This window comes from Telmatherina bonti (genome assembly GCF_933228915.1).
Source record: "Telmatherina bonti genome assembly, chromosome: 8".
NCBI lineage: Eukaryota > Metazoa > Chordata > Actinopteri > Atheriniformes > Telmatherinidae > Telmatherina > Telmatherina bonti.
This window is the reverse complement of record NC_136626.1, coordinates 40,096,610-40,113,044: the sequence shown is the minus strand read 5'-3', so window position 1 is coordinate 40,113,044 and position 16,435 is coordinate 40,096,610. Positions and strand designations below refer to the sequence as shown.

Genomic DNA, 16,435 nt, shown 5'->3' with positions numbered 1-16,435 from the left:
CCATCCATCAATCCATCTTTCCGTCATCCATCCATCCATCTATCCATCTATCCATCCATCCATCCATCATCCATGCATCCATAATCCATCCATCCATTCATCATCCATCCATGAATCCATCATCCATCCATCATCCATCCATCATCCCTCCATCATCCCTCCATCCATGCATCCATCATGCATCCATCCATCCATCATCCATCCATAAATCCATCCATCCATCCATCCATCCATCATCCATCCATCCATCAATCCATCCATCATCCATCCATCCATCCATCCATCCATCATCCATCCATCTTTCCATCATCCATCCATCCATCCATCCATCCATCTATCCATCCATCAATCCATCCATCATCCATCCATCTTTCCATCATCCATGCATCCATAATCCATCCATCCATCCATCATCCATGCATCCATAATCCATCCATCCATTCATCATCCATCCATGAATCCATCATCCATCCATCATCCATCCATCATCCCTCCCACATTCCTCCATCCATGCATCCATCATGCATCCATCCATCCATCATCCATCCATCCATCCATCCATCCATCATCCATCCATCCATCAATCCATCCATCCATCCATCCATCCATCAATCCATCCATCATCCATCCATCTTTCCATCATCCATCCATCCATCCATCCATCCATCCATCTATCCATCCATCAATCCATCCATTATCCATCCATCTTTCCATCATCCGTACATCCATAATCCATCCATCCATTCATCATCCATCCATGAATCCATCATCCATCCATCATCCCTCCATCATCCCTCCATCCATGCATCCATCATCCATCCATCCATTCATCATCCATCCATGAATCCATCATCCATCCATCCATCCATCTATACATCCATCCATCATCCATCCATCAATCCATCCATCCATCTATTCATCCATCCATCCATCATCCATTCATCCATCCATCATCCATCCATCCATCAATCCATCCATCCATCCATCAATCCATCCATCATCCATCCATCCATCCATCCATCCATCCATCCATCAATCCATCCATCATCCATCCATCTTTCCATCATCCATGCATCCATAATCCATCCATCACTTCATCATCCATCCATGAATCCATCATCCATCCATCATCCCTCCATCATCCCTCCATCCATGCATCCATCATCCATCCATCCATTCATCATCCATCCATGAATCCATCATCCATCCATCCATCCATCCATCTATACATCCATCCATCATCCATCCATCAATCCATCCATCCATCTATTCATCCATCCATCCATCATCCATTCATCCATCCATCCATCAATCCATCCAACTTTCCATCATCCATCCATCCATCCATCCATCTATCCATCCATCCATCATCCATGCATCCATCATCCATCAATCCATCCATCATCCATCCAACCATCAATCCATCCATCCATCCATCCATCCATCCATCAATCATCTCTCCATCCATCCATCATCCATCCATCCATCCATCATCCATCCGTCAATCCATCCATCATCCATGCATGCATCATCCATCCATCCATTCATCATCCATCCATGAATCCATCATCCATCCATCCTTCCATCATCCATGCATCCATCCATTATCCATCCATCCATCCATCCATCCATCTATACATCCGTCCATCATCCATCCATCAATCCATCCATCTATCATCTATCCATCATTCATCCATCCATCATCCATGCATCCATCATCCATCCATCAATTCATCATCCATCTATGAATCCATCATCCATCCATCATCCCTTCATCATCCCTCCATCCATCCATCCATCTTCCATCCATCCACCGATCATCATTCCATCCATTCATCCATCATCCATCCATCATCCATCCATCCATCATCCATCTATCCATCCATCATGCATCCATTCATCCATCATCCATCCATAAATCCATCCATCCATCATCCATCCATCCATCAATCCATCCATCATCCATCCATCAATCCATCCATCATCCATCCATCTTTCCATCATCCATCCATCCATCTATCCATCTATCCATCCATCCATCCATCATCCATGCATCCATAATCCATCCATCCATTCATCATCCATCCATGAATCCATCATCCATCCATCATCCATCCATCATCCCTCCATCATCCCTCCATCCATGCATCCATCATGCATCCATCCATCCATCATCCATCCATAAATCCATCCATCCATCCATCCATCATCCATCCGTCCATCAATCCATCCATCATCCATCCATCCATCCATCCATCATCCATCCATCTTTCCATCATCCATCCATCCATCTATCCATCCATCAATCCATCCATCATCCATCCATCTTTCCATCATCCATCCATAAATCCATCCATCCATCATCCATCCATCCATCATCCATCCATCCATTCATCATCCATCCATGAATCCATCATCCATCCATCCATCCATCATCCATCCTTCCATCATCCATGCATCCATCCATTATCCATCCATCCATCCATCCATCCATCTATACATCCGTCCATCATCCATCCATCAATCCATCCATCATCCATCAATCCATCCATCTATCATCTATCCATCCATCCATCCATCATTAATCCATCCATCATCCATGCATCCATCATCCATCCATCAATTCATCATCCATCTATGAATCCATCATCCATCCATCATCCCTTCATCATCCCTCCATCCATCCATCCATCTTCCATCCATCCACCGATCATCAATCCATCCATTCATCCATCATCCATCCATCATCCATCCATCCATCATCCATCTATCCATCCATCATGCATCCATTCATCCATCATCCATCCATAAATCCATCCATCCATCATCCATCCATCCATCATCCATCCATCCATCAATCCATCCATCATCCATCCATCAATCCATCCATCATCCATCCATCTTTCCATCATCCATCCATCCATCTATCCATCTATCCATCCATCCATCCATCATCCATGCATCCATAATCCATCCATCCATTCATCATCCATCCATGAATCCATCATCCATCCATCATCCATCCATCATCCCTCCATCATCCCTCCATCCATCCATCCATCTTCCATCCATCCACCCATCATCCATCCATCCATTCATCCATCATCCATCCATCATCCATCCATCAATGCATCCAACCATCATCCATCTATCCATCCATCATGCATGCATCCATCCATCATCCATCCATAAATCCATCCATCCATCCATTCATCATCCATCCATCCATCAATCCATCCATCATCCATCCATCCATCCATCCATCAATCCATCCATCCATTCATCCATCATCCATCCATCATCCATCCATCAATCCATCCATCTATCATCTATCCATCCATCCATCCATCATTCATCCATCCATCATCAATGCATCCATCATCCATCCATCCATTCATCATCCATCCATGAATCCATCATCCATCCATCATCCATCTATCATCCCTCCATCATCCATCCATTCATCCATCCATCCATCATCCATCTATCCATCCATCAGGCATCCATCCATCCATCATCCATCCATAAATCCATCCATCCATCCAGCCATCATCCATCCATCCATCAATCCATCCATCATCCATCCATCCATCCATCATCCATCTATCCATCCATCAGGCATCCATCCATCCATCATCCATCCATAAATCCATCCATCCATCCAGCCATCATCCATCCATCCATCAATCCATCCATCATCCATCCATCCTTCCATCCATCCATCAATCCATCCATCATCCATCCATCTTTCTATCATCCATCCATGCATCCATCTTCGATCCATCCACCCATCATCCATAATCCATTCATCCATCATCCATCCATCCATTCATCATCCATCCATGAATCCATCATCCATCCATCCATCCATCATCCATCCTTCCATCATCCATGCATCCATCCATTATCCATCCATCCATCCATCCATCTATACATCCGTCCATCATCCATCCATCAATCCATCCATCCATCCATCCATTCATCCATCCATCCATCATCCATTCATCCATCCATCATCCATCCATCCATCAATCCATCCATCATCCATCCATCTTTCCTCATCCATCCATCCATCCATATATCCATCTATCTATCCATTCATCATCCATGCATTCATCATCCATCAATCCATCCATCATCCATCCATCCATCCACCCATCAATCCATCCATCATCCATCCATCTTTCCATCATCCATCCATCCATCCATCTTTCCATCTATCCATCCATCCATCCATCCATCATCCATGCATCCATCATCCATCCATCCATTCATCATCCATCCATGAATCCATCATCCATCCATCCATCCATCATCCATCCTTCCATCATCCATGCATCCATCCATTATCCATCCATCCATCCATCCATCTATACATCCGTCCATCATCCATCCATCAATCCATCCATCCATCCATCCATTCATCCATCCATCCATCATCCATTCATCCATCCATCATCCATCCATCCATCAATCCATCCATCATCCATCCATCTTTCCTCATCCATCCATCCATCCATATATCCATCTATCTATCCATTCATCATCCATGCATTCATCATCCATCAATCCATCCATCATCCATCCATCCATCCACCCATCAATCCATCCATCATCCATCCATCTTTCCATCATCCATCCATCCATCTATACATCCGTCCATCATCCATCCATCAATCCATCCATCCATCTATTCATCCATCCATCCATTATCCATTCATCCATCCATAATCCATCCATCCATCTTTCCATCATCCATCCATCCATCCATCATCCATCCAACCATCAATGCATCCATCCATCAATCATCTCTCCATCCATCCATCATCCATCCATCATCCATCCGTCAATTCGTCCATCATCCATCCATCCATCCATCATGCATGCATCCATCCATCCATCATCCATCCATAAATCCATCCATCCATCCATCCATCATCCATCTCTCCATCCATCTATACATCCATCCATCATCCATCCCTCCATCCATCCATCATGCATCCATCCATCATCCATCCATCCAACCATCAATCCATCCATCCATCTATCCATCCATCCATCAATCATCTCTCCATCCATCAATCATCCATCCATCCATCCATCCATCCATCATCCATCTGTCAATCCATCCATCATCCATCCATCCATCCATCCATCCATCCATCCATCATCCATTCATCCATCATCTATCCAGCAATCCATCATCCATCCATGCATCCATCATCCATCCATCCATCCATCCATCCATCCATCCATCATCCATCTATCCATCCATCCATCATCAATCCATCCATCCATCCATCCATCCATGAATCCTTCATCCATCCATCCATCCATCCATCCATCATCCATGCATCCATCCATTAACCATCCATCATCCATTCATCCATCCATCCATCCATCTATCCATCCATCCATCATCCATCCATCCATCTACTCATCCATCATCTATCCATCCATCCATCATCCATCATTCATTCATCCTTCCATCAACTATCATCCATCATTCATCCATCAATCATCCATCAATCCATCCATCATCCATAAATCCATCCATCATCCATCCATCCATCCATCCATCCATAATCCATTCATCCATCCATCATCCATCCATCCATCCATAATCCATTCATCCATCCATCATGCATCCATCCATCCATAAATCCATCCATGATCCATCCATGAATCCATCCATCGTCCATTCATCCATCCATCAATCCATCCATCATCCATCCATCATCTATCCATCCATCATCCATCCAGCATCCATTCATCCATCATCTATCCATCATCCATCAATCCATCCATCATCCATCCATCCATCCTCCATCCATCAATCCATCCATTATCAATCCATCCATCCATCCATCCATCCATCATCCATCTATGAATCCATCCATCCATCCATAATCCGTCAATCCATCCATCATCCATCCATCCATCAATCCATCCATCATCCATCCATAATCTATCCATCCATCATCCATCCATCCATCCATCCATCCATCATCCATCCAGCCATCTATCATCTTTCCATCCATCATCATCCATCCATCCATCGTCTATCAATCTAGCCATCATCCATCCATCCATCCATCATCTATCCATCCATCATCCATCCATCCATCATCTATCCATCCATCCTTCCATCATCCATCAATCCATCCATCATCCATCCATCCATCCCCATCCATCCATAATCCATCCATCCATCATCTATCCATCCATCCATCCATCAACCATCCATCCACTATCATCCATCCATCATCCATCCATCCTTCCACCCATCCATTCATCCATCCATCATCTATCCATCCATCCATCCATTATCAATCCATCCATTCATCCATCCATCATCCATCAACCATCCATCCACCATCATCCATCCATCCACCCTTCCATTCATCCATCCATCATCTATCCATCCATCTATCCATCCATCCATCCATCCATCCATCCATCATCCATCCATCCAGTCATCCATCCATCCATCCATCCATCATCCATCCATCCATCCATCATGCATCCATCCATCCATCATCCATCCATAAATCCATCCATCATCCATCCAACTTCCATCGATCCATCCATTCAACTTCCATCCATCCATCCATCCATCATCCATTTATCCATCCATCCATCATCCATTTATCCATCCATCCATCCATCCATCATCCATCCACCCATTCATCCATCTATCATCCATCCATCCATCGATCCATCATCCATCCATAAATCCATCTATCATCCATCCACTCATCCATCCATCCATCCATCCATCCATCCATCCATCATCCATTCATCCATCGATTATGCATCAATCCATCCATCACCCATCCATCATTCATTCATCCTTCCATCAACTATCCATCCATCATCCATCCATCCATCATTCATTCACCCATTATCCATCAATCCATCCATCCATCCATCTTCTATCCATCCATCCATCATCCATCCATCCATTCATCCATCCATCCATCCATCATGGATCCATCCATCATCATCCATCCATGATTCCATCCATCATCCATCCATCATCAATCATCCATTTATCCATTCATCATCCATCCATCCATCATCCATCCATCATTCATTCATCCTTCCATCAACTATCCATCCATCATCCATCCATCCATCATTCATTCACCCATTATCCATCAATCCATCCATCCATCCATCTTCTATCCATCCATCCATCATCCATCCATCCATTCATCCATCCATCCATCCATCATGGATCCATCCATCATCATCCATCCATGATTCCATCCATCATCCATCCATCATCAATCATCCATTTATCCATTCATCATCCATCCATCCATCATCCATCCATCAATCTATCATTCGTCCATCCATCCATTCATCATCCATCCATCCATTCATCCATCCATGATCCATCCATTAATCTATCCATCGTTCATCCATCCATCAATCATCCATTCATCCATCCATCCATCCATCCATCATCTATCCATCCATCCATCATCTCTCCATCCATCCATCAATCCATCCACCATCCATCCATCCATTCATCCATCATCCATCCATCAATCATCCATCCATCATCCATCCATCATCCATCCATCCATCATGCATCCATCCATCCATCCATCATCCATCCATCAATCATCTATCCATCCATCCATCCTTCCATCATCCATCCATCCTTCCATCATCCATTCATCCATCCATTATCCATCCATCATTCATTCATCCATCCATCCATCATGAATTCATCCATCCATTAACCATCCATCCATCCATCCCTCCATCCATCATCTATCCATCCATCCATCATCCATCTATCCATCATCCATCCATCAATCCATCCATCATCCATCCATCATCTATCCATCCATCATCCATCCATCCATCCATCCATCATCCATCCATCCATCACCCATTCATCCATCAATTATCCATCAATCCATCCATCATCCATCCATCATTTATTCATCCTTCCATCAACTATCCATCCTTCATCCATCCATCCATCATTCATTCACCCATTATCCATCAATCCATCCATCCATCCATCCATCCATCCATCATCTATCCATCAATCCATCATCCATCCATCCATCCATCCATCCATTCATCCAACCATCATCCATTCATCCATCCATCATCCATTCATCCATCCGATTAATAATAAGCAGGGATGCTCAGACATCCCTCTCCTTGGCCACCTCTTCCAAGTTTTCTAGAGGGGTCCTGACACATTCCTAGGTCCCACTCCAGTGTGTCCTGGGTCTTCCCAGGGTCTCGGAACACCGCACTGGAGAGGGGTCCAGGAGGCATCCTGACCAGATATCTGATCCTCTTCCTCTGGCTTCTCATGATGGGGAGGAGCAGTGAAGGAGGTTTATTCATATGTGTACTTACTCTCATCATATTTTATGAACATTCATGCTTTTATATAGTCATGCAATATAATTTTTATCAGTAGAATATATAAACCTGCTTTTAAGGCTGAACCTCTCTCAGCAGAAGACTCTAGCAGTCAGAAGATACAGAACAGGACGCTCCCTCCAAAACAAGACAGATAGTGAGGAGAGCAGGTTATGACTAACTGCTGAGTCTCCATGTCAGCATGACCAAGAGTAGAAAAACAACTCCTCATGAGAAATATCTTGTGTGAGAAAGAGGATCTTCCTTGTGTAACATATTATGTGTGCTGTAAAACTCCACCAATAATCTTTGAATAAAAACAGCCTGTTGAAGAGAGGAGGCAGATTCTTGCTGCAGATCCTGGGGTGTAAGGAGCTGCACAAGACTCTCCCTTTGCAACGGCAAAATATACCAAAGAGATTGTGTTTTTATTGAGTCTGATTTTCTTCGTCCAGCATCCAGCGAGCCCTGAACCTTGGAGAAGGCTGAGGATTGATTTCAGCACTTCAACAATTTGGCGCCCGAACAGGGACTCGCAAAAATGGATGAACTTGATGATGGCTTCTACCAGTGTGAAAGGACACAGGCCGGCCACACAAAGGTAAGCAGAACCTGTTTTATCGAATCTGCATTTGGAAAAATCTAAATTGAACGTGTCCCGAGTCCGAGTAATATCGTGTTTTGAATTTTACAAAGGAAAATCAGAAAGAAGTAAGACGGGGGTCAGGGATCCTGGCAGTCTCAGACGGGGGTCAGGGACCCTGGCAGTCTATGTATGGGAAGGTGAGACCTGTCCCACAGTCCTTGAGTTTGGTAACTCCACCATGGTTCTGACGTGGACACAGATTTAACTGGGTTAGAGGCCCGAGGAATTAAAGGACCCTCGAATTCTACCTAAATTTTAGGGCATACACATGTGAATGAATGCTGATGGGGAAATGGACTAGCCAATAAGAAACTGAATTACTTTGGTAACAGTGGTCTGCTCCGTTTTCCTGTATCAGATTACAGATTTATAAAATTCTGATAATCATAAATCAGAATTTAGGGAATTGATCACATTGAATGAACTGGGTACACCGTTCCAGGCAACAGTAAGAAGTAAAAGATAAAACGGTGATGAGCTGATGAGCCCATATCAGACATATAAAGTGGAAAACACCAAAAAATATACACCCTAATGTGAATGTGTGTGAAAGGGGAGAAAGAATGAGTGACTGTCAGATCGGAGAGTCGAAGCAGCAGCACAGCCTGAAACCTAATTGGTGACAACGTAGGGCTGTGGTCTGTTGAAGTAGACCTCTGGAATCTGAATATTGTGGATTTATGGTGGACCAGGACAGGTTCATTTTCTTACCCTTAAGGAATCCAGGACCATATGTTCTACAGGTATTAGAAAACAGAGGAGACAGAATATTGTGTCAGGTACAGGGAAAATTAACACCCACAGATTGGGAAGTAAGGGGTGTGTGTGCATGTCGATTCAAGGTAAATACCTGCCCTACGACTACGTGACAGATAACGAGAATTACATTGCAATCAAGTTTACAGAGACAGAAAAGGAAGAGAAACAGGGAGGATTCTTTGGTAAAGGAAGAAGGAGGAGCAACTTAAACCAGATCTTATTATGGTGTTTATAAAGCAGAAATAAGATGAAGACGTAAGTAAATTTTTTTTTTTTACGTTCTGGTGTGAAGAATGTGGGTTTCCAAAAGGAAGCTTTATGAGCATGTATCAGATGGAAAAATTGGAACAGAAAAAAAAAATAAAATAAAAATTTAATGTGCGGGCTGGCTCACTCTCCATAAGAGGAATTAAAAATAGAGGTCTGACCTACTATTCTCTGGAGAGTTGTGTGGAAATATTGTAGGAGGGTTTTTGTTATTTGTGTGACCTTTTTCCTTGGTGAATTAAAACTGTGTGATTGGCTGGCTTGGGTTACATCAGGGGGCCATAGCGGCCATTCACACAGAAATCAGTGTTTGTGTAAGTTTGCTTATATGATGGCAAGTCCCATGAAAGATCTGCAAATGGTAAAGTGGTTGTGGGATTCACAAATCTGTTGTACATAGCATCAGAATTATAAACACACATTGCTGTCCACACTAACTAATGATTCAGCAAATTTTCTCAAGTCAATGTCTAAGAACATGAATATATTAAAGATTGAAAATCAGATCACGGGCATTTCTACAAAAGATGACAGTAAAGCCTGGTTCAGGCAGACTCTGTTAGATGTGACAGGACATGCCTGGATGGACCAGGAAAGAAAAGAGAAAATATTATCTTCCTCTAACAGTTTAGTGAAGAGGAGGTTAAAGATTAAATGACAGACAAATATGTACTATTGCAGAGTTTAGCAAATTTTAAGAACTTTAGAAAGAACTTTTAAAAGCAGAGGACGAGTTCAGAGCACATCTAACATGTTTACATGTATTTTACAAACCACTGGTCAGTGCAGGTGTAGGAGATAAGGAGACGGTTGGATGAGGAAGGCAGAGCAAAGGAAAGGAAAACATGAGAGAGGGAAGTGAGGAAGAAGACGACGTTCATTAAAGGCCTTATGTTCACTGAAGGGGATGATGTCATAGCATGTGTAAGTGGGGAGTGGACCAAAAGATGAGGGACGTGTGGCGTTGAGAGCTGATTCTGTTGGGTTGGTGTGCATTGCGTGGACTGGATGGGCTTGGACTTCTGTTTAATCCCTTTCAGACATTAAATTGTGACTTTTGTTTCTTTAAGATTACAGTTATTTTTATGTTTATTATGACTAAATAAATTGACGTTGACTGAAAATAAACGGAGAAAGACTTTGGGCTGTGCTTGTTAAATACCCAGCTGAGAGATGATGAAAATAAGCATGGTGTTATAGGAAAAAAAACAAAAAGAGGTAAAATCTCAAGCTTTAAAACAGGAACGACACACCAACATCATCTTCATGTGTTAAAGCTGCGTTATCTTCTTGGCGAGGTCATGTTCAGCTTTCCCAGGGAAACACTGACTTATGGATCCACTGCCACTATAGACTCACACAGATACAGTTATAATCCAGAGTCCAGGATTTTCACAGCACAGAACATGGTCCACATGATATGTTTGCAACAGTATTCAACATAAGAACATTATAATTATGAGACTATAATCACATGACTAAATGATTCAGATGCAGCCTCAGAAGCTCGTCTGCTGCACGACGTTGACCACGGCAGCTCACCGCCCCTTTAACCCATGTCAGCATGCACCATGGTCTCCACAGGGACCCCAACATGTAATCATGCCTGAGGGGGATTCAGGGGGTGGACTAGGGAAGAGGGAGTTCTTGGTCTGGACCACTGCAGAGTTCTGTGTGTCACACATGCTGTCAGTCAGGACACTGGAGCAGAAACGGTCCCTACAACATGCTGCAACACTCCACCTCCCTCCTGTGCCAGCGTCCTGGAGCAGGACCTGATATGCGGATGTGACTGCAGGGACCCGGCCATTGGGGAGATCAATGTTTGTCCTGGGGACTGTGTCGGTGGCAATAGTGTTACTCATTAGGACATTGAATCTCGACGCCGTTCCAGTGGATAGTAGAAACAACACAAATGCGCCTTACAATCATACAAACAGTAGTCATATCACCCACGCATGATCAGCACGTTCGGTGACACAGATAAAACATGTGGGGTCAAGCTCAGCTTCCAACTGTGGGGATCGAAATGGGCATAGAACTATACCTTGCGTTTGTGTCACGGCAAATAGCTCGACTACTGTAGTCATACCTATAGTCTCCCTCAAAAGTCATGGGGTTCCTCTTTTATCGGGGCACCCCGTGTATCTCACCAATGATCAATTGGATGGATCCTGGAGCACTCTAGTGGCAGACCCCGCTGGGTATGATTGGTCAAGTTGGACCACTTCTGAGTTTGCTAAATATCAAAGGCCCCTATTTAAAATTTCTCAAGCAGGAGAAAACGTCCTGATACATGTAAACCTGACAAAATCTCTGATGCCCCCAACCTACACGGGTTCCGGTGGAGACTGTTGCGGTTTCCTGGCATGGACATGGACCGCTGGTAAGGATCAGAATGGGAATATTCAAATATGTGAGGAGGCCCCTAATGTCACTCAATCCATAGTAGTGTTAGCAGCCGCAGCAGAGGCAGGAATTTACGTCCCAGGAGGAGACACGGATGAATGGTTTAGAATTGCCACCAGAATTTCTGGTAATAACTGGCTTCTGCTAGCAGAACAAGCCGCTCTGACCAAACATCAGGATTGTCTGGTGTGCATGGGCCCTCTCCCACTGTTGATGATTGTCTCTGCCACTATAAATGAGACCTGTATGATGAGTTCATGAACAAAACAGCCATTTCAACAAACGAATGTCAGGTTTGGGACACAGCTTATCCCATAACATCTAGAGAAAAGGATAAACCAGTGTTCTCTATAACAGTGGCAACACAGAAGTTTACTTGCATTTCTTTACCAGGGAAAACACATAAACTAGGGCAAGTTAATTCCTCCTGGTGCGTAAACACCACCAACGTCACCACCTGGTTTGCTCCTGTTCCACGCGGGGACATCTGGTGGTGGTGTGGTACAGACGCACTGTATGACATGGTTCCTTATAATGCCTCCGGACTTTGCGCCATTGTGACATTACTCTTACCGGTCACGATACGAGGTGTGGAGACCCCTCATATTACTGCATCCCACCATGTCACCCACTCGCATAGAAGGCGGCGGAATGCTTGGTTGGGTGACGTGGACCCTACATATATAGATGCAATTGGCATACCCTGTGGCGTTCCTGATGACTATAAACTGGCGGATCAGGTGGCTGCGGGCTTTGAAAATGTACCAATTATAGCCGCACTGTTCCCAATAACTCCTAATAACTGAGTGAGACTTACAATAAAACTCTTATGGATTTTATTCTTCTCAATGAGAAGCAGCATTGTCGTGGAGTCGTCCTGCATGCCAAAGGACTCACAGGAGGCCAGTATAGTGTTGAAGTAGTAACGCTGCAGTGAAACCATGAAGGACTAATGGAAAGATTTAATGAAGTTGTGAGGCAGTGGGCCTTTGATCTAGGGCCTCCTTCTGCCGCCCCACCCCTTCCTTGTCTTCCTGCCCCCTTCGTGTGTGGTTAGTTGGTGCCTTCTGGGATTGATGGTGGCTCTTTGGGTGGAGTTACTGAGGGCTCTGGTTGCTGGGGCGGCTGCCCCTGGCTTGTCCTGGTCCTCGGGGGCCCCAGGAATAGGGTGCGTACCTAGCGCCACTGGCAGCTCATCTTCTCGAGTGTTAGGGTTAGGCTGACTGTGGGCGACTCTGTCTAACAGGAGGATGATGACCAACCACTGTGAAGCAAGCTGCATGTTATAGCACTTTTCCACTTGTTTGTACAGACCGCCATTAAAGAAGTCGTAGTCCAGATGTCTCATTCAACATAACACACTCAAACACAAACCAGATACCACAGAAATTTACGGATGTGGACAAGATCAGGACGATTAAGAAAGGACAGTGAACATGCCCGTTACACCTGCAGACTAGACACCACTACTGTCAAGCTCCTGCTGTGTCCTTCCCAGAGGACTTCATCACTCCAGCACGTGTTAGAGATCGCAGCCTGATGAAGCCATCTGCAAAAAGCAGAGATCCAATTCTGAGGTCACCGAACCAGATCCTCTCAACATCTCTAAAAATCCTATAAATTGTGTTGACAAAAGTTCTGAACAGAAACAGTGATTAAGGGCAGCCTTGGTGGAGTCCAACACTCACTAGAGACTGAACTGACTGACTTCAGGCAATCTGGACCAGGTACCTGTTGTACGGGGGCAGGACTCCCCCTACTCCTGGAGAACCCCACTCTGCACTGTCTTGGGGTCATTATGGAATGCCTTATCCATATTTATATTTAAATCATATGTAGAGTTGCCAGGTAGGTTGTTTACAAGTGGTGCATTAAAAGTACATGTTTTTTCAGACACAATGAATAATCAAAGATGCTTTATTCATCCCCGAGGGGAAATTCAGACCCCCCCAATCATGATTATTATTTTTGTCATAATTGTGCAGCCTCACTCGGGACATATTCGAAGCTCTGCTGAAGGTGGGAGTTGAAGCTCACTCTGACTCAGCCAGACGTTCCCAGCAGACCCTCACAACACGTTTGGGCCTGCCAGATCTGACCGGCTTCCTCCCCCACCATCTGAGCCAACTCACCACCAGGTGGTGATCAGTTGAAACTCCGCTCCCCTCTTCACCCAAGTGTCCAAGACACGCAGCCATAAGTCCAATGATACGACCACAAAGTTCATTATCAAACTGCGGCCCATAGTGTCCTGGTGCCAAGTATACATGTGGACACTTTTATTCCCGAACCCGGTGTTCATAATGGGGAACCAAAGGTTAGCACAGTAATCCATTAGCACACAGGTTCAGATGGGGGGGGGGGGGGGGGGGGGGGGGCGTACTCAAGTCCCCCAAAGACTCCAAAAAGGATGCATCCTCTAAACCGCTGTCTTGTTCATAAGCACAAACAACAGTCAGGACCTGTTGGCCCGGAGGCGGACCCGGCGAGCCCGGAGGCGGACCTGGCGAGCCCGGAGGCGGAGGAAGTGCTCCTGGGGTGAACCCTGTCATGCAGCTCCTGAGCCGTCCAGACTACGGCCATACCCACTCTGTTTCTGACTGTGGGAGTAGGCAGGCAACAGGACTCTAAAATACGGAATGAATCGGTCTGAGACAATCCGCCTCTCTGTCTCGCAGGTTTTTTGGTTTTGCCATAGATTTTGCTCGGCTGATTTATTTGCTGCTTTACAAGCCACTGAGTGTGCTCGGCTTTCCACACAGGCCAGTGCTCATCCTGCTAGTCCATGTCCAGTCGCTGCTGTGCGACCACCCACTTGCTCCTCTTACTGAGGGTTGTTGCTCTCACACACACACACACACACTGCCGTTCCAAACTTATATATTCAACGGGTTTCAGACGAGTTTCAAAGTGACTAGCAACAAATCTAGTGACTTTTCCGATGTCACTGGAGATCTTTGGAGACTGGCATGAAAGCACTTCTCTTTCGTTGGTTTTATACGAGCAGTGGTACTACGCATGCCTCTCCCATACCAAGAAGCACTCACAAGAGGCTCGGTCCTGAGCAACCCCAACACACAAGTGCAGGAAAATCACAATGTGTTCTGACAGACATACTGGAGGAATTTAGACACATTTTATGTCTCTATACATGCGGTGAAAGAAAAAGAAAGTGTTCTACTATTCAGTATTATGCTGTTCGTAACAGAGAGTGTTTATTTGTTTCGTATTTCACTTCTTCAAGCCCAAACGGAAGCTCTCTGTTCTGACTCAGCAGGAGACCAAATACAAACACCATTGTTCAATGGTAAAATACTGGAATAAAAGGTTATGTTTGTTCACGTTCTCAGTAAATGAGTAAAATGTGTGCAGGGAACATCAGTGTGGAGGTTTAAAGCTACATTAACTGATAGATGAACTCATGTGTTTACATGATTAGTTGCCACAGAGAATACCGCCAGACTTATCCCCAGATGTCGTCACACCATGAAGAAGGCAGAGATGACAAACATGACTAACGGGAGATGGGGGGTCAGGTTGGCTGAACTCTGACACTGCTTTGCTCTCAACTTGTTTTAACTTCCTGTCGATGCGTTACAGAGTGCAAGAACTGCCTTCTTTTGTTAATTCTTTCTTTAAATGACATCAGCACTGAAAAAGCCCTGAATTGGTTGCAGCAATGCACAGAGAGGAAGTACATGTCTGATATCTGAGCAGAGCGAGGGACCTCCTGTCTCACCTGCAGAATTTGGAGTGGAGGGTGAATTTGCTTGGCTTCCATGTGAGGATGCATTAGCCGCATTCACGGCAGTTCTCGCAGCGTACATGTTGGCTTCTTCTTGGAACTTACCAATGTTTTTCTTGTATCTGATTCTTTTATTCCCAAACCAGTTGGAAACCTGAGCAGACAAACAAAGAGAACAGAGTTTACTTCCAACGACATGAAAGCATGCAGAG

At 44.6% G+C, this 16,435-nt stretch overlaps 1 protein-coding gene across 2 annotated transcripts in view; it reads right to left on the bottom strand.

Annotated features, from left to right (window-relative positions):
- The window catches only part of LOC306759999 (pre-B-cell leukemia transcription factor 1-like), a gene marked incomplete at its 5' end in the record, with an annotated part of 169,490 nt that overhangs the window by 61,182 nt on the left and 91,873 nt on the right, over positions 1–16,435 (bottom strand). For both annotated transcript variants that reach the window (XM_079245752.1, XM_079245751.1), the window contains one exon: positions 16,218–16,377. In XM_079245752.1, the coding sequence (XP_079101878.1) occupies positions 16,218–16,377 (160 nt within the window). The remainder of the gene's footprint in view (positions 1–16,217; positions 16,378–16,435) is intronic.